The sequence below is a fragment of the Mirounga angustirostris genome, unplaced genomic scaffold (assembly GCF_029215605.1).
Source record: "Mirounga angustirostris isolate CCGP_5_RB_7025 unplaced genomic scaffold, mMirAng1.0.hap1 SCAF_6, whole genome shotgun sequence".
Taxonomy (NCBI): Eukaryota; Metazoa; Chordata; class Mammalia; order Carnivora; family Phocidae; genus Mirounga; species Mirounga angustirostris.
Window position 1 is genome coordinate 67468265 of NW_026991714.1, and position 18554 is coordinate 67486818.

Consider the following 18554-nt stretch of genomic DNA (forward strand, 5'->3'; position numbering starts at 1 on the left):
AAAAAGAAAAGCAAAGCCGGCGGCATCACAATTCCGGACTTCCAGCTCTATTACAAAGCTGTCATCATCAAGACAGCATGGTACTGGCACAAAAACAGACACATAGATCAATGGAACAGAATAGAGAGCCCAGAAATGGACCCTCAACTCTATGGTCAACTCATCTTTGACAAAGAAGGAAAGAATGTCCAATGGAACAAAGACAGTCTCTTCAACAAATGGTGTTGGGAAAATTGGACAGCCACATGCAGAAGAATGAAACTGGACCATTTCCTTACACCACACACAAAAATAGACTCCAAATGGTTGAAAGACCTCAATGTGAGACAGGAGTCCATCAAAATCCTAAAGGAGAACACAGGCAGCAACCTCTTCGACCTCAGCCGAAGCAACTTCTTCCTAGAAACATCGCCAAAGGCAAGGGAAGCAAGGGCAAAAATGAACTATTGGGACTTCATCAAGATAAAAAGCTTTTGCAAAGCAAAGGAAACAGTCAACAAAACCAAAAGACAACTGACAGAATGGGAGAAGATATTTGCAAATGACATATCAGATAAAGGGCTAGTATCCAAAATCTATAAAGAACTCATCAAACTCAACACCCAAAGAACAAAGAATCCAATCAAGAAATGGGCAGAAGACATGAACAGACATTTTTCCAAAGAAGACATCCAAATGGCCAACAGACACATGAAAAAGTGCTCAACATTGCTCGGCATCAGGGAAATCCCAAATCAAAACCTCAATGAGATACCACTTCACACCAGTCAGAATGGCTAAAATTAACAAGTCAGGAAACGACAGATGTTGGCGGGGATGCAGAGAAAGGGGAACCCTCCTACACTGTTGGTGGGAATGCAAGCTGGTGCAGCCACTCTGGAAAACAGTATGGAGGTTCCTCAAAAAGTTGAAAATAGAGCTACCATATGATCCAGCAATTGCACTACTGGGTATTTACCCCAAAGATACAAAAGTAGGGATCTGAAGGGGTACGTGCACCCCGATGTTTATAGCAGCAATGTCCACAATAGCCAAACTGTGGAAAGAGCCAAGGTGTCCATCGACAGATGAATGGATCAAGAAGAGGTGGTATATATATACAATGGAATATTATGCAGCCATCAAAAGGAATGAGATCTTGCCATTTGCAACGACGCGGATGGAACTGGAGGGTATTATGTTTAGTGAAGTAAGTCAAACAGAGAAAGACATGTATCATATGATCTCACTGATATGAGGAATTCTTAATTGTAGGAAACAAACTGAGGGTTGCTGGAGTGGGGGGTGGGGTGGGAGGGATGGGGTGACTGGGTGAAAGACACTGGGAGGGTATGTGCTCTGGTAAGCGCTGTGAATTGTGCAAGACTGTTGAATCTCAGATCTGTACCTCTGAAACAAATAATGCAATATATGTTAAGAAAAAAAAAAAAGAAGAAGAAGAAGGTAGCGGGAGGGGAAGAATGGAGCGGGGGAAATCAGAGGGGTAGACAAGCCATGAGAGACGATGGACTCTGAAAAACAAACAGGGTTCTAGAGGGGAGGGGGGTGGGAGGATGGGTTAGCCTGGCGGTGGGTATTGAGGAGGGCACATTCTGCATGGAGCACTGGATGTTATGCACAAACAATGAATCATGGAACACTTCATCTAAAACTAATGATGTAATGTATGGGGATTAACATAAGAATAAAAAAAAAGTGGTATACAGTTATACTTCTGCAGTAAAATGAACATGTGAATATATATCAAATGTAAAGTATTCAGTAAAATTCAAGTGGTGTTAGTCAAATATATCAGCCTCCCTGCTCCCTTTTCCCTAGAGTTTAAAGGAAATTGTCACATCTAAAATAAGGAAATTTATACTTGTGCAGAATTTCTTTAAAAATTAACTTTTCTTGAGAATCAAAGACCTTATGCAGTCAGGACAGTTATTTTTCCACGAACAGAGGAATCTTTAGGAAAAAAAAAAAAACTCAGAAGTTTGAAACTTCACATTTATCATAGGAATCTTATGCTTGCTCTCCTCTTCTCCCCAGGGTCAGTGGCTCTATTTTCCTACAGCTTCACACTTGTGGTGTTTCATATATGAAATATATATGTATGAGTATATACTATACCAGGCTCCTGGTAGAAGAAAGGAAGCTCTGAGGTACAGAACTGGCTAGAAATGTTCTCTGGTTTGTTTCCCAGTTTAGAGTATTCCAGAACAGACAGCACACAGGGGAGAGTCGAGGCCTGAGGGAGGGCTGCACTCTGGCGGAATGATGGGAGGAGCCAAGCCGATCCAGAAAGATGAAGGAAGTTAAAATGAAGGGAGGGACAGCGGAAAAGAGAGGGAAGAAAGCACAGGCATAGGGGACTCAAACTGACACAGTTTGTCCAGAATTTCTATAAATCCCAGAAAATTCAAAGGCAGGTTTGACAAAATTTGCGGTAGAGAATCAATCTACCTAGAGGTAGCTGTGTGACGAGTTATTTTAGGCAGAGTCGTAACTGGGATCTACTTACCTCGTCCACTCAAAATCGCCCGCACTGGAGATGCCTTTCAGCAGTAAATCTCTCACGATGTCTCTGCAGTGCACACGGAGCGTGAGCAATGCTCCCAGGACAACCTGCGTGCGGGAGTTATTGGTGTCCAGCGCCACCAGCTCTGCAATCTCTTCTAGGTGATGGATCACGCCAGCATGGACCTTCTCCAACTCTGCTCTTGAATGAGAACTCACGAAACTTTTGATGCAATCATTATAAAACATGATCTGGCTCTGAAAAATTAAGATAGAAAGACGATCATTGAAAAATAAACTTTATAAATTAAACCAGATGTTTTCTTGATGTCTCTGTGTGGTGTGAGTACGTTTGTGTGTGAAAGAGAACTTACACATTTGAATGTATTTGAGAGTTAGACACTGAATTTGATTAATGCTCGTGGGGCCTTATTTTTTAATAAATTGAAATATATTTACTACCAATAGTTCTACTTTCGAAATCAGATATTCTTAGCCATCATCACTAGACTGAGTAATAACCCAGGATAGTAATAATGGTAGAAAACTCCAGCATGAAATTAGGACTGTGTGCTGAGCAGAACCCAGAAACACTCTTCCTAGAATATGTCGTCTGTGATAGTTTTCAGAAAGTCTGCAGGACTTCTGTTATTTGATGCATCTTTGAGGCTCTCTCCCTATGTGCCAGAGTTGTTTTAAGAAGGCCACTGGCTTAATGTCACATTGACCTGGGAGTCAGTGGAGGGGCATACGTCGGGAGGCTTGTAGGTTTCTGGCCCGTGATTGGGTGAACTGTGATTTTGGTCCCTAGGATAGTACCTACCAAAGGAAGAGTGTGCTGGAGGATGAAGGGGCATAGTGAGTTCGTCTTGGGATTTCATGAATTTGAAGTGCCTAAGGCTATAAAGAAATAAACACTGGAATATTTAGCATAGGGTAAGAGGTATAGCGGTGGGACTTTTTTCCAGAGCAAGGTAAAAGGGGAGAGGATGTGGAACCTGATGCAGCAGTCTGTGTTCTTGGCTGCATGCAGCAGGAACCAACTCTGACTTTCTGAGAGGATGTGGCAGATTGACAGGAGGCGAAAGGCCGTGGCTTGGGAAGTGGGCAGGAGCGAGTCTGGGCCAGGCGGCAGGAACCAATGTCACGGCCACAGCACAGAGGAATCCGCTCAAAAGCCACTGCCCTGCTGCGTTTGAAGCATTTATTCAAGAGTCACAGCCTCACAGAGAGCATCTGATGGGCCGGGTCCCCTTGCTAGGCTGCATCAGTGTGGGCTCTGGGGAGGTGGGCTGTGAACCAGATCTTTCTTTCCTTAGACAACTAGAAGGGAAATGTCCACTGTTGTGGCTTGGATAAATCCGCACTGAAATTCTCAGTGGCCAGAACATTCAGGCACGTTATCATCCCCACCCCCGCAGTGCTCCACATGCAGAAGCGCAGGAGAAGGGGACATTGTCAGTGGTGCACTGGGATGGGAAATTAGCAGCAGGCTGGGCAGACAGGGGAGGAAATTTGGTAAAGTCTGTTCAATGATTTCAGTTCAAGCCGCTTCTTATTGGTCAGCATATTTGGAGGACCAGGGACCTGGGGATGATCTTCTCTTTGTAGAGCAGATCTGATTATCTGGATGCCTGGTCAACCACAGAAATGTCCAGACTGATTCATCATCATTTTGCTGCCTTTGTAGACAACAGCTTAAACAAGTCCTCGCAGCTCAGGATCTTCGAGTATTTTACCAATATTCAGTCAAATGCACGACGAAAGGGACCGGGGAGATTGGACATCATTATTTGTGTGCAGAATCCCAGGTGATCTGAACAGAGACGTGAGAGTTGTGGTGGGGCAAGGCACAGTGAAAAGATGTGATGCTATCTTTAAATTTAATAGAGTCAAGTCTGCTTTACAAACACTTGATGATGGTACCTCATGGGGCTGGGCTCCATCAGGGCAGGGGGGAGAACCACTGTCCCCAAGTGCGTGGGGACTCTCATCACCGACAGGCGTAACAGACTTTTCAGACCTCTCCAGAGCATTTTAACATGACAACCGCTCACTATCTCCAGAGGAAAGTCAGTCCAGTTCGCCCTCTGCTCCCGTAGCTTCCAGGACGCCTCTGGCATTGTCCTTCATGGAGCCCCTTCCTTCGCCTGCTTGCTAAATGGGGGATGTCCCCTGGGGTCTACCCTTGTCCTTCTTTCATTCTACATGGTCTACAGGGGAATTCCCTACTGTCCTGGCTTTAACCACTACTTCACGAGCTCTCCAAAGAACCCCGTGTTTTGGCTTCCTTTGCTATCACACACACCTCATTTCTCTTCCTCCTTTGCGGTCCAGAACAGTGACACTTGGCAGAATGAAGGCTCCCTGGAAAGACATCCTTGAGCAAATCCCCAGAGTCTGTGCCGTTGCCACCTGACATGGCAAAACGGACTTCACAAGTGTGATGAAATCAAGACCTTCAGATGGAGAGAGTATTCTGGGTTATCTGAGTGGGGCCAGTATGACCGTGTGTACCCTTAAACCTGGAGAACTTTTTCTGCCTGCGAGCAGAGGGAGGTTTGACTACAGAAGAGCAGACAGATGTAAACATGGCTGGCTTTAAAAATGAAGGCATGCCAGTGGCCTCTAGAAGCTGGGAAAGAGAAGGGAAGGGACTCTGCCCTGAGCCTCCAGGAAGGAATGCAGCCCTGCCGACACCTTGATTTTAACCAGCGACTCCAGGGAGGACTTCAACCCACTGCGAGATAACAAACGTGTGCTGTTTTAAGCAACTAAGTTTGTGGCAACTTTTTAATGCAGCAATAGACCCCAAATACAATGCAATAGAGGGATATCCCTGAGAAAATAATTTATGACTTATTTTCATTCAACATTTTATTATGAAACAATTTTAAAACCATAAAAAAGTTGAATTATAAAACAAACACCCATATACCCACCACCTATATTCTAACTAATTTTTTGTTGTATTTACTTTCTCACACATCTGTCCGTGTATCCATCCATCCGTCCATCTCATTTTTTGATGCATTTCAAAGTAAGCGACATGTATCAGTACCCATTGTAATGGTTTATTTCTAAATCTTTGCTTTCTTGGCAGAATAGCCACAAACTAACTCACCACCATGAGGACCACTTGTCCTGGATGAGACACCACCCATGTAGAAAAAGCCTGGCAGCTCCAGTCTTCGACCCCTTGACTTACAAACCTACAAACAAAACATTTTATTTCTATTATTATGTGTAATCATACTGGCCATTTAATGATCAAGCATGACAACATCACGAGGGGATTTTCCTTTAGGATCTCTGGTTTTTTAATTCTAACTTAGGTATATGTGTATGGGACCAAATGCTAGAGTTGTTAGAGCCTTATTCATTCATGCATAACGCATATTCCTTAAATTTCCCTTTAATAACACCAGTACTTCTCCAATAGAGCCACTGAGTTTCTGGGGTGGTAAAACTAGAAGGGGGAGATGATACGTATTAGCTTTGAATTTCTAATACTAGCAATGACAAAATCAGTATTTAAAATAATTTGAAACCATCAAATGAATTTTAGCAGTAAAGCCTTGCATTTAGCTTTAAAAATTAATCATAGGGGGGAAATACAAGTCAAAACCTCAATGAGATACCACCCCACACCAATCAGAATGCCTAAATTTAACAAGTCAGGAAACAACAGATGTTGGCAAGGATGCGGAGAAAGGGGAACCCTCCTACACTGTTGGTGGGAATGCAAGCTGGTGCAGCCACTCTGGAAAACAGTGTGGAGGTTCATCAAAAAAGTTGAAAACAGAGCTACCCTACGACCCAGCAATTGCACTACTGGGTATTTACCCCAAAGATACAAATGTAGGGATCCGAAGGGGTACGTGCACCCCGATGTTTATAGCAGCAATGTCCACAATAGCCAAACTGTGGAAAGAGCCCAGATGTCCATCGACAGATGAATGGATAAAGAAGATGTGGTATATATATACAATGGAATACTACTCAGCTGTCAAAAAGAATGAAATCTTGCCATTTGCAATGACATGGATGGAACTAGAAGGTATTATGCTGAGCGAAATAAGTCAATCAGAGAAAGACAAGTATCATATGATCTCACTGATATGAGGAATTTGAGAAACAAGACACAGGATCATAGGGGAAGGGAGGGAAAAATGAAACAAGAGGAAACTGGAGAGGGAGACAAACCATTCGAGACTCTTAATCTCAGGAAACATATGGAGGGTTGCTGGAGTGGAGGGGGGTGGGAGGGATGGGGTGGCTGGGTGATAGACATTGGGGAGGGTATGTGCTATGGTGAGCACTGTCAATTGTATAAGACTGATGAATCACAGACCGGTACCCCTGAAACAAATACATTATATGTTAATTTTAAAAAATTAATCGTAAGGAAAAAATAGGATTCATGAAAAATATGCAGACATTTTTATTTAAGATCAAGTTAATATGTGCCAACAGAGTATGTCTGCATATTGTTACAGTGGGTTTGTTTCACTCAGAAGTGTTTAGTTTCTACATAATCAAATTGATCAATCTTCACATTTCATCACTGACGTCATGTGTCAGAAATTCTTGACACTAAACTTCACTCATTTTCTTCTCCTTCGATGGCTTCTTTTCTTACTTATCAACTTAATTTAGAATTTAGTTTACTGGGGCACCTGGGTGGCTCAGTCGTTAAGCATCTGCCTTCAGCTCAGGTCATGATCCTGGGATTGAGCCCCACATCAGGTTCCCTGCTCCATGGGAAGCCCGCTTTTCCCTCTCCCATTCCCCCCTGCTTGTGCTCCCTCTCTCCATGTGTCACTCTCTTTGTCAAATAAATAAATAAAATCTTAAAAAAAAAAGAATTTAGCTTACTTTTAAAATGAATATTTGTTCCTCTAAATTTTGCTGTAATTGCAAATGGTGTCTGTTCTTATTATTTTCTTATCACTGCCACTGGGGAGAAATAGGTTTATAACAACTTTCTATATATTTCAAAACAACATCAGTGGCAAATGTATGTTTCATCAATTAAAACGACCTTTTATTTTATGTCTTTGTTTTCTTTTTGCTTGCTGTTACGTGACCTGTCTTTCCTGCTTTTATTCACAACTTTGTGTAGCACTGCTTTATCTCTCAAACAACATGTAGTTCCAATTCTCTTTTGACAAAATCTTCTTTTAATTAAGATCTTACTTCTATTTTGACACTTGCCCTGTGTTTATATTTATATAAATACACACACACACACAGAGCACACTTATTTTGTTTCCTCCAGGGTTTTGGAAATATTTATTCTGATTTTTTATAGTCTCTTGGGAGAGAGTGGATCAAGATTTTTGACCTAATAATCCTGTCTTCATCGTGAACCATATCCCTTCAAATGACAGATAATATATGAATACTATATAATAATACCTATGTCATATATATTCTACATACACACATATGTACATGCACACACATAGAAAACCCTGGAACACAAGAAAGTGTGCTCCAGGGCATCCACAACTTGAAAAGTTGGATTGAATGATAGAAAGAAGAGCAGAGCCACCAAAGAACACTCCTGCCAAGTTTGACACACCCAAGAGGGAGGGGGGATTGGCTCTTCGGGACGATGAGGAGAGAGCTTTCTAAGTAGGGACTGCAGTGGCCTCTGCCTGTCCCCACACCCGCCGCCCCCTACTCAGCCGCCGGTGGCCACTGTGAATGCAAATCTCCGAGGGCCAATGAGGCTGGAGAGAGAAGCAGAGTAGGGCCTGCAATCACACCACACATCCTAAAACACGGTGGGAAGCACAGGGAGGAAGAGAGGAAGTGGAGAGAGGGGAAGAAAGGAACCAAAGTTTGTCGACCCTGGCATTTTCCCATAAGACATGGCTGGTGTGTCTGAAGCAGCGCTGGAACCCGTGCGCCAGGGAAGTGACAAAGGCAGTTTGCAGCGTCCAGGAGAAATGGAAAGGAACATCCATGCACTGGAAGGTGTGCCACTCCCAGCCTGGGGCTGCGCATCCGTCCTGCGACCCGCAGCCGTGCGCACAGGGGGCCTCTGTGATTCCCAGGAGCACCCGGTGGGAGAGGGAGAGGGGCTCGCCAGTCTGACTGTGAACGGACAACCAACGGAAGCAGGAACCTGGGGAAGCAGTGTTAACAAAGCTCACGCAGCCACAGACCGCTCCTTTACCGGTTCTAACACCGGCTGAAGCTCTCGGAGATCAGGGGCATCTCTGGCATCTGACAATCGCTCCACCAGCAGGGCGTGTGCCATGCGAACATGCTCTGGTGAGATCAAACACTGCCAGGCCCTGCGATATTTGATGAAAGAGAAATCATTTCCCCAGAGGGAATACTGAAAGTATGTACTCAAAAGCTCAGAAAAGGTTCCAGGTAGAAGACACTGTTTTGCCAAATTGAATGCGTGATGAAGATAACACCTCACCATTCTGTCACGTGTGAAAACAAAAATGATGCTTTTTCCAAAACCCACCGTCAAAGGGCAGCCCCTGCTCTGTGTCCTCCAATCCCAAACGGCTGTCCCCTGATCTCTACCCAGCTGTAATCAAGCCCCACACTGCAAGGCCTGCCTGAAACCAGACTGCAACAGGACACACATCCCAGTTTAACCCTTCCTCGCCTGGGCGCTCTGGGGGGGCTCTCAGTAGGGCTTCTCCTTTACCCCACACACTCAGCTCTGTCTTATCAACACGTTGTTTGGGTCACATTTTGGGGAGCTAGCATTCAACAAATTGGATTTGAACTTAAAATTAATTCCGTTCAACTAGCCTGCAAGAGGGAAAAATAAAAATATTTGCCACTCACAGATGTTTTCCAGAAAATATTACTTGGAAATATATATAGCACAAGGAAAACAAACTCTAAAATGTGAGACCTATGAATCGGTAATGAACAAAAACAAAACAAACCAAGAACCTTACTAAGACTAGATAATTACTGATCCATAAACTGAGAACTAGCTTCATTTGGAATAAAATCCTGCATGATTACAACAAGGAGGCTGTGATGGAAGGGTATTATGAAGTGATCCATGCTCACTGTGGACAAATCAGAGATATTTACTGTAGGCTTTGATAAAAATATGTTTCACTTTGTACATTAACATTTAAAGAGTATTCACTAGATAAAAGGAACTGCTTATGACTTTGGCATGGCTGCCCCAAAAGACATGAAGAAACTCAATATAACAATAGTAAGTGAAACCCCCCAGATCAAAAGCCTGGTGATTGGAAGACATACAATGGGATGGGGAGCAGTGAAGCAGGAGGGCACATGCATGCAAAGGGTACCTCAAGAGTTCAATGAAAGGACTCTTTGCAGACATGGGGACAAGGTCAAGGGAGCCAACAGGGCTGGTGACACAGTTATTTATTAGAAATAAATGCTAGAAATTAAAAAAAAAAAGGGTAAGGACAAACCCACAGAAAAGGAGGAAATGTTTAATACAGTTTTCTAGAAAATAAAGTAAGTGGACCAAAAAATGAACAGGAAAATCAAGGGAAGTTCAACATAAGGAAATTCATGACAACCACAAATTAAAGGCAAAAGAGTATTTGGGTTTCTTGACAGATTCATTAAAAAAACTTTGAACAAATGAGACATCCTTTAATTACTAAAAACTTTACACACAAGGAAGAGAATAAAACTCTTTACTTTGATGAGGGGTATATTCCAGAAATCCAAGCATCATAACAAACGATGAAACGTTAGAAATGTTCCCAGTAAAATTAGGAACCAAAGAAGGATGCTCACTGTCATCTGTACTTTTCAACACTGCACAAAATTTATCATCCTAAATAACAGGAAGAGGAAGAGACATTTCTAAAAGGACTGCAAAAAAAGAGAAAGAACTATCATTAATAGTAAATGATTAGATTGTCTGACAAAAGTCCCAGTGCAACAAGTGAAAATCGGTTTGTCCCTCAAATGTCCAGATGCATTTTTCAGGGTTCCTTGCCCTCACATGTAGACATCTGGCTCTCATCACGTCACCCCAGGGAAGAAATGGAGCCAAGGAAAGTCATCCTGGTTATTTATGGAGTAAGTAATAATCTGCTCTGCTCTAGAAGTCTTGTGTTGGCATTCAGGATCATATTCATAAACATAGATATTAAAACCCCAAGACTAATAAATAGCCTTTCTATAACCAACCACAAATAATTAGAAATGCACAAGACGGCTCTAGGAAATTCGTTGAAAAGTTCACGCTCTGAGGCTCTTTCTTCACTCTAAACGGACTGGAAGTTACAAAGGAGAACATTACAAGGCCTGAACCAAGCAAGCACTGCGAGGAAGCAGAAGTGGGGTGGGCTGCAACCCGAGCCTGCTGTGCATGGGGTCCTCAGAAAGCAGGCAGCAACGTGCCGTCACGAGTCCAGCTCCTGGCCAGTTTGCAGATAGGCGTGAGTCCAAGCACACAGAACCCACCCGAATGCACTCCCTGATCATGCTTTCCAACTGAAATATTCACACTGTAAAAAAATGCTTATTTTCCCTTCAGCCATGTGCTGTCATGTTCTATCAAAACCCATTTCATGAAACTTTACTCCATACATTTCTGCAGATACTTCCCACTTGGATTAGCAGATAATTAAGCTTAAATATATATAATGTAATCTTAGGGTTAAAAATTGTACTCACTTTTTCAGCACATCAAACATGCTCTTCTCTACATTCACCAGCCACTGTTCCACAGCACTTCTTACGCGAATTTTCCTACAATTTTTTCAAAAATAATTTGCAAACAATTTTTATCCATGTTTCACTCCTTTGATAAGGCTGTAGACTAACTTTTCTACACTTACACCATTCACAGGCCAAAGGACCATAATTCTCTAATTTTGTTTTTTCTAGATCTCAATTTTGAAAGCTATGCAGACAAAATATCACCTAACTTTAGGGAATTCTGACATCGAAACCATGGATTTACAAAATTAAGAGGTTCTGGTAAAACGTGAACTGACGAAGTAGGTAAGTTATATCACAAAGCTCTTTAAACAGCCAGCTGAGTTCAGGGTTGGGTTAGGGACTCTGGTGGATGGGAACACTTGGACGCAGCATGTTTTCATCAACTCCCATCAGGAGCCACATGCCACAGGCTGGCAGGCAAACTGGACCAGTGTGGTGGCAGGACCCAGTTGTTGACACCGGCCTGGAGTTGTTCACAGCCAGCCGGGCCATGGGGTCAGGGACCGGGGGCAGCATTAACAACACCAAATAAATAGTAAAGTTCCTTCCTAAGTGCCTATAATAAAACCCCATTTTGGCATTCAGGATAATACCAATGAATATACACATGGAAAAGTAAAAATCTGCATTAAGTACGTATCTTTGAAGAGACAGTTTGCTTAGCAAACTTCTATGAAATATCAGAAATTTCCAAACAGAGGTTTTAATTGTGAAGTTTTATAGAGTCTGAATGCTTAATTCATAACACATAGGTCCTACTTGGGCAACAGAAGAGTCTCCCCCTCAGCAGATATGAGCATTATCACAGCAGGAGGTCCGATTTCTTGTTTCCATATCAGTAATTGTTTTATATTTTCAAAACACTTCACAAGATGAGGCTGTGGACCAGAAACAAGCATCAATAACACTATAAAATTCTGACCTGGTTGGGAAATAATGTCACTGAGCAGAGAATAATATTACCTGTACAGACTCAGGAGTTCCGCTATCAGCTAGAATATCAAGGAGTTCAGCGTTGCTAAGAAAGTAAAATCTTGGGAAAATCATTCTTTTAATTTCAAGGTAGTCCTGTCCAGAACCAAAAGAAACTGCAGTTCATAATGTATGTTTAATCATGATAGGATCACAGCCTCATTTGGGCCTACATTTGCACACAAAAAGCATGATATTTAAATTGCAGTATACATAGTAGCAGGAGTAAAACTAAGAGCCCATGCTTAATTGATTCTTAAATTGCTAAATTAATTTTTCATAAAGACAACTAAAACAAATGAAAGTAAAACCCAAAAAACCCCACCCGTGAACACATACGCACACAGACACCCCGCTGTACGTCAGATCACCAGCACTGACTTCCCGTGCCCCCACCTTTCTGCTTGTTTCCAGTCCTCAGGGAATAAGTCGTCACCTCACGTCCCTGCTGCTGCATACACAGCCCCTCCAGCCCCAGCCCTGCCCACCGCTTAGCTGCACTCACACCTGTCTTCACTCCACTCCCCCTTCTCCAGAAGAAGAAATGCCCGTTTCCACATCCCAGGCAAGCCATCCTGTGTCACTGATCACTCTCCTACACTTGCAAGCTCTCCTTTGCAACCTCTGCTCCCTTTTACCTCTCTCTCATTAAAAATATTCGTAAGCAGCCCCCTCTCGCACTTTGTTTTTCTCTAGCTACTGTCTACTTGCCCACCTCCCTTCCACGGTCACAGTGCTTGAAAAGATCGTCTATTCATGAACAGACATTTTTCTAACAAAGACATCCAAATGGCCAACAGACACATAAAAAAGTGCTCAACATCGCTTGGCATCAGGGAAATCCAAATCAAAACCTCAATGAGATACCACCTCACACCAGTCAGAATGGCTAAAATTAACAAGTCAGGAAACGACAGATGTTGGCGGGGATGCGGAGAAAGGGGAACCCTCCTACACTGTTGGTGGGAATGCAAGCTGGTGCAGCCACTCTGGAAAACTGTATGGAGGTTCCTCAAAAAGTTGAAAATAGAGCTACCATATGATCCAGCAATTGCACTACTGGGTATTTACCCCAAAGATACAAAAGTAGGGATCCGAAGGGGTATGTGCACCCCGATGTTTATAGCAGCAATGTCCACAATAGCCAAACTGTGGAAAGAGCCAAGATGTCCATCGACAGATGAATGGATGAAGAAGATGTGGTATATATATACAATGGAATATTATGCAGCCATCAAAAGGAATGAAATCTTGCCATTTGCAACAACGTGGATGGAACTGGAGGGTGTTATGTTGAGTGAAATAAGTCAATCAGAGAAAGACATGTATCATATGACCTCACTGATATGAGGAATTCTTAATTGTAGGAAACAAACTGAGGGTTGCTGGAGTGGTGGGGGGTGGGAGGGATGGGGTGACTGGGTGATAGACACTGGGGAGGGTATATGCTCTGGTAAGTGCTGTGAATTGTGCAAGACTGCTGAATCACAGACCTGTACCTCTGAAACAAATAATACGTTACATGTTAAAAGAAAAAGAAGATAGTAGGAAGGGAAAAATGAAGGGGGGGAACTCGGAGGGGGAGATGAACCATGAGAGACGATGGACTCTGAAAAACAAACTGAGGGTTCTAGAGGGGAGGGGGCTGGGGGGATGGGTTAGCCTGGTGATGGGTATTAAAGAGGGCACGTTCAGCATGGAGCACTGGGTGTTATATGCAAACAATGAATCATGGAACACTACATCAAAAACTAATGATGTAATGTATGGTGATTAACATAACATAATAAAAAATAAATAAAAAAAAAAGAAAAGATCATCTATCAACTCGGGGTCTTTGCTGACTCATCTCTCAGCCATCCCCGGGCCCTGCCGTGCGGCCCCGCTGCTGCGTCTGACGGTTGGCTCTGTCCCTCATTCTGCCTGGGAAGTCACTCTCCTGTTTTTCTTCATCCCTCGGCCACTTCTTACCATTTGCTTTCAGGATCCCTCGTGGTCCCCACACTTGAATGCTGACATGGCGCACACCCCATCTCTCCTCCGCCTGTCCTGCTGGCTCTGTGGCTCCTGTCACTTTTCCCTGCCCCAGATCTGTATACCCAACTGCTGATTGCAGATGTTCATTTGGCTGTCCCATAAGTCTTAGATTTTCAACATGTCCAAAACGTACTTATTTCTACACAAGCCTCTCCCTCCTACTTCCTCTCTCTGCACTGGGATCCCCTTACACTTGGGTGTCCAAGCCAGAGATCTCGGCACAAGCCTGGACCTTCTTCCTCTCTCCTCCTCGTGCCCATCTGAAGCTCCTGGCTCCACCTTCCTTAACCCCTACCACTGTCTTACCTTAGTCTCCCAGGATTTCTAGTCTTGTAATGGGGTTCTTTTCATCTATTCTCACTGACCACCCCCCTTCTACACATAACTCTATGCTCTCTTCTAGGGAGACATTTCTAAATCAAATCATTTCACTCCCCTACTCAAAATCCTTCATTATGATATTCAAGGCCCTTCATCATCTGGCCCTGCCTCCCTGGGGAATCTCATCACTTAGCCATTTGCAAACTAGGTTCCATTGGTACCATCTTGTTTATGTCTCTGGAACATGCCACACTTGTTCATGGTTGCAGATCTGAACTTCCCCCTTGCCTAGGATGCTCTTCCCACCCAGCCACCCACACACAGTGACCCTTTTACCTGCCTAACTCACACATTCTTCCAAAACCCAGCTGAAGTATCACTTCTCCCAGGCTGGGTTGATCTCTCTTCTTTCATGTGACCATACCACCCAAACTATCACAGCATACATCACATGCTAGTATCTCTCTACTTTGGTTCCTATAATAGATCTTGAGTTCTGTAATAGTAGGGAATTATCTTGGGAGTCCCAGCATGTAGCAGCAGTACCTGGTATAAAGCAGGTGCTCAATACGTGAATAAATGGAAAATTACTGGTTAGTAATGATGCTTAGTAATAGTCCAAAGAAACGCTAGAAATAATTAGAGGGTTTATCTCAATCTTTACTCAGTAAACTTGCTATTATTAACCATTCATATAGCAGAGGGTCTTCCTGGGCAGAGAACTTTCTATAGGCTGTAACTACCATATGTGGGTATTCTGGAGGGGTCATCACAACCACTGTGACTTGTGTTCAACAAGGAAAAGATATAAAAACCCAGAAAGAGATCTTGGTTTATGAAGTGAAGTGAATATAGTCACCACGAATCTCAGATATTAAAACCCGGTATTTTAAAATATGTACGTCTAGCTGACAATTAAGTGTTTTGGCAATGTTTAAATATATGGAATCAATAATTTATAAAATCATCAAACAAGGACTTCTGGGGAAATGGTGGAGTAGGAGGACCCTGAGCTCACTTTGTTGCCCCGGTAAACCTAGATAACACCCACATCAGCATAAATAACTCTGAAAATGACCTAAAGACTGCCAGAACAAACCCCACAACTAAATGTAGAAAAGAGGCTGCAATGAAGAAGAGAGGAAGGGCAGAGAGGTGGTGGGGAGCTAAATGGACTTGTGGGTCTGTTGGTAGAAGAGAGACACCCACGAGCACAGACGGGGGTGCGGAGGGGGAGAAACAGACCCTCTCACAGGGGGCCAGCATGGGGCAGATGAATCCTCCTAACATTTGGCTTTGAAAATGAGATGGGTCAGATTTTGCGAGTTCTTACAACCAGCAGGACTTAAAACCTGGAATTTTAAACATCAGTGGTTCAGCTCTGGGAGAGCTGGGAGGAAGAGAGGAAAGGGAGTCCCCACCGTTAAAGAGACTGCATGACAAACAGCCCCACAGAGATACAGCACAGAAGCTGCAGTTTGAAAAACACCTGGGACGCACAGGAAAGCGTCATTGACTCATCTCAGAACCTGTGTTGGAGTGACAGAGATCAGTGGGGGACTTCTCCAGAAACAAAGGAGCTGGCAGGTTCCACTTCCCTCCCCTAGCATAGATACTCTGACACCAGCTGGAACTAACTTACTAACAGCAATCCCCTCATTCTGGCGTGGACATGCCCCCTCCAGCCAGACCTCAGCTCCAGGTCCCCTCACACAGCAGACCTGCACCCCTGCCCACATGCATGTTGCAGATCCACCCTCCCCACCCCAAATGGGCCCTCGGCAGGAGCCCATCAAAGCAGTGCCACAAGCCTGGTAGTGTGTGCGCGGCCCAGACAAGGGTCAGCACCACTCCAAAAGTGAGTCCTGTGGGAGGGAGATTTGTTTACTCATCACAGAGCCTGTGCTGGAGGGACAGAGATCCTTAGGAGACCCCTCCAGGGACAAAGGAGCCGGCAGGCACCATTTCCCTCCCCCAGCCCACAGACACCTGTGGGAAGAGCACAGCTGGATCGCTCCCCACCGAGGATTTTAACAGCGTGCTCTGCCCCCCCACACTCCTCTTCACACACGCCCCTTCCCGCCAGTCCTCCACCTCAGGTCCCCTCCATGGCAGACCTTGCAGACACTGCTAAGACTATGTACCCCGCACCCCCCACTCTTCTGCAGACCTGCCAGTTTCAACATGCCCTCGGCAGGAGCCCGTCAAAGCGGTGCCACAAGCCTGGCAGTGTGTGCGTGGCCCAGACAAGTCAGCACCACTCCAAAGTGAGTCCTGCCCCAGGGAGAGGGGAAGATAAGCACACACCCGTCTGACTGTGACCCCAGCAGTGGGCTGAGGGCAGGCCCCTGCTCTGACTGCAGGCCCCAGCCACGAACAGAAGCTTCTCCGGGGACGGCACAGGGACAGGGCCTGCAGTTTGGTGCTACTGCATCTCCGGCAAACGCCTGGTCTGACTCAACTCCAGCCCAAGGCAGCCCTGGAGCAGCCCACTAACACCACGGGCACCAGACTCTGCCCACAACAGGCAGGGAGCCATCGCAGACAACAGGACTGAAGGCAAACACATCCCAGCCACAAAGGGAGGACACCCCTGGGGCAACACACATAGGAGACACCCCCGGAAGCACCAGGTTCTGGGGAACAGACATCGCACTGCAGGACCTCTTCATAAAGCCACCACTTTCAAGTGCAGGAGACGGAGCTGACTTTCCTAATAACACAGAGAAACAGACCACGCAACAGACAGAATGAGGAGACAGAGGAATATGTCCCTAATCAAAGAACAGGACAAAATCAAAGTAGGAGACCTAAGCGAAACGGAGGTAAGTAATATGTCTGATAGCGAATTTAGAGTAATGTTCATAAAGATGCTCGCTAGAATTGAGAAAAGAGTGGAGACCTCAGTGAGACCTTCAACAAAGATAGAAAACATAAAAAGAACCATCAGAATGAAGAACTCAATAACTGAAATTAAAAATACACCAGAGGGGGCGCCTGGGTGGCTCAGTTGGTTAAGTGACTGCCTTCAGCTCAGGTCATGATCCTGGAGTCCCAGGATCGAGTCCCACATTGGGCTCCTTGCTCAGTGGGGAGTCTGCTTCTCCCTCTCCTCCTCCTCCCTCTCATGCTCTTTATCTCTCATTCTTTCTCTCTCAAATAAATAAATAAAATCTTAAAAAAAAAAAATACACCAGAGGGTATAAATAGATTAGAGGAAGAAGAACAGATCAGCGACCTGGAAGACATGTAATCAAAACCCATCAAGCTGGACAAGACAAAGAAAAAAGAGTAATAAAAAACGAGAACAGGTTAAGAGAACTCAGGGACACCATCAAGCGTAATAACAGTCACATGATAGTGATTCCAGAAGAAGAACAGAGAGAAAAGGGGGCAGAACATTTATTTCAAGAAATAATAGCTGAAAACTTCCTGAATCTGGGGAAGGAAACAGAAATCCAGATCCAGGAGGTACAGAGAGCCACCCTCCCCCAAAAAAATCAACCCAAGGAGGTCTGCACCAAGACATGTAATTAAAATGTCAAAAAGAAGTGATCAAGAGAATTTTAGATGCAGCAAGAGGAAGGAAAACAGTTGCATGCAATGGAAACCCCATAAGGCTATCAGCTGATTATGCAGCAGAAACTATGCAGGCCAGAAGAGAGAGGCATGATCAATTCAAAGTGCTGAAAGGAAAAACCTGCAACCAAGAATATTCTATCCAGCAAGGCTCTCATTCAGAACAGAGGGAGAGATAAAGAGTTTCTCAGACAAATGAAAGTTAAAGGGGTTCACAACCACTAACTCAACCCTACAAGAAATGTTAAAGGGGACTTTGTGGGTTTTTTTGGTTTTTAAATTCATTTATTTTTATTTAAATTCAATTAACATATAATGTATTCCTGGTTTCACAGGTAGAGGTCAGTGATTCATCAGTCTTATGTAATACCTAGTACTCATTATAATGAAAATGAAAACACAATGGTCCAAAATCTTTGGGATGCAGCAAAAGTGGT

At 44.1% G+C, this 18554-nt stretch overlaps 1 protein-coding gene across 1 annotated transcript in view; it reads right to left on the reverse strand.

Annotated features, from left to right (window-relative positions):
• Positions 1–18554, reverse strand: part of DNAH14 (dynein axonemal heavy chain 14) — a 341596-nt gene that overhangs the window by 194176 nt on the left and 128866 nt on the right. Inside the window, exons 26-30 of the mRNA XM_064595530.1 lie at positions 12172–12276; positions 11968–12086; positions 11161–11235; positions 5627–5714; positions 2507–2760 (exon numbers count right to left, since the gene is read on the reverse strand). Of these exons, the coding sequence (XP_064451600.1) occupies positions 2507–2760; positions 5627–5714; positions 11161–11235; positions 11968–12086; positions 12172–12276 (641 nt within the window). The remainder of the gene's footprint in view (positions 1–2506; positions 2761–5626; positions 5715–11160; positions 11236–11967; positions 12087–12171; positions 12277–18554) is intronic.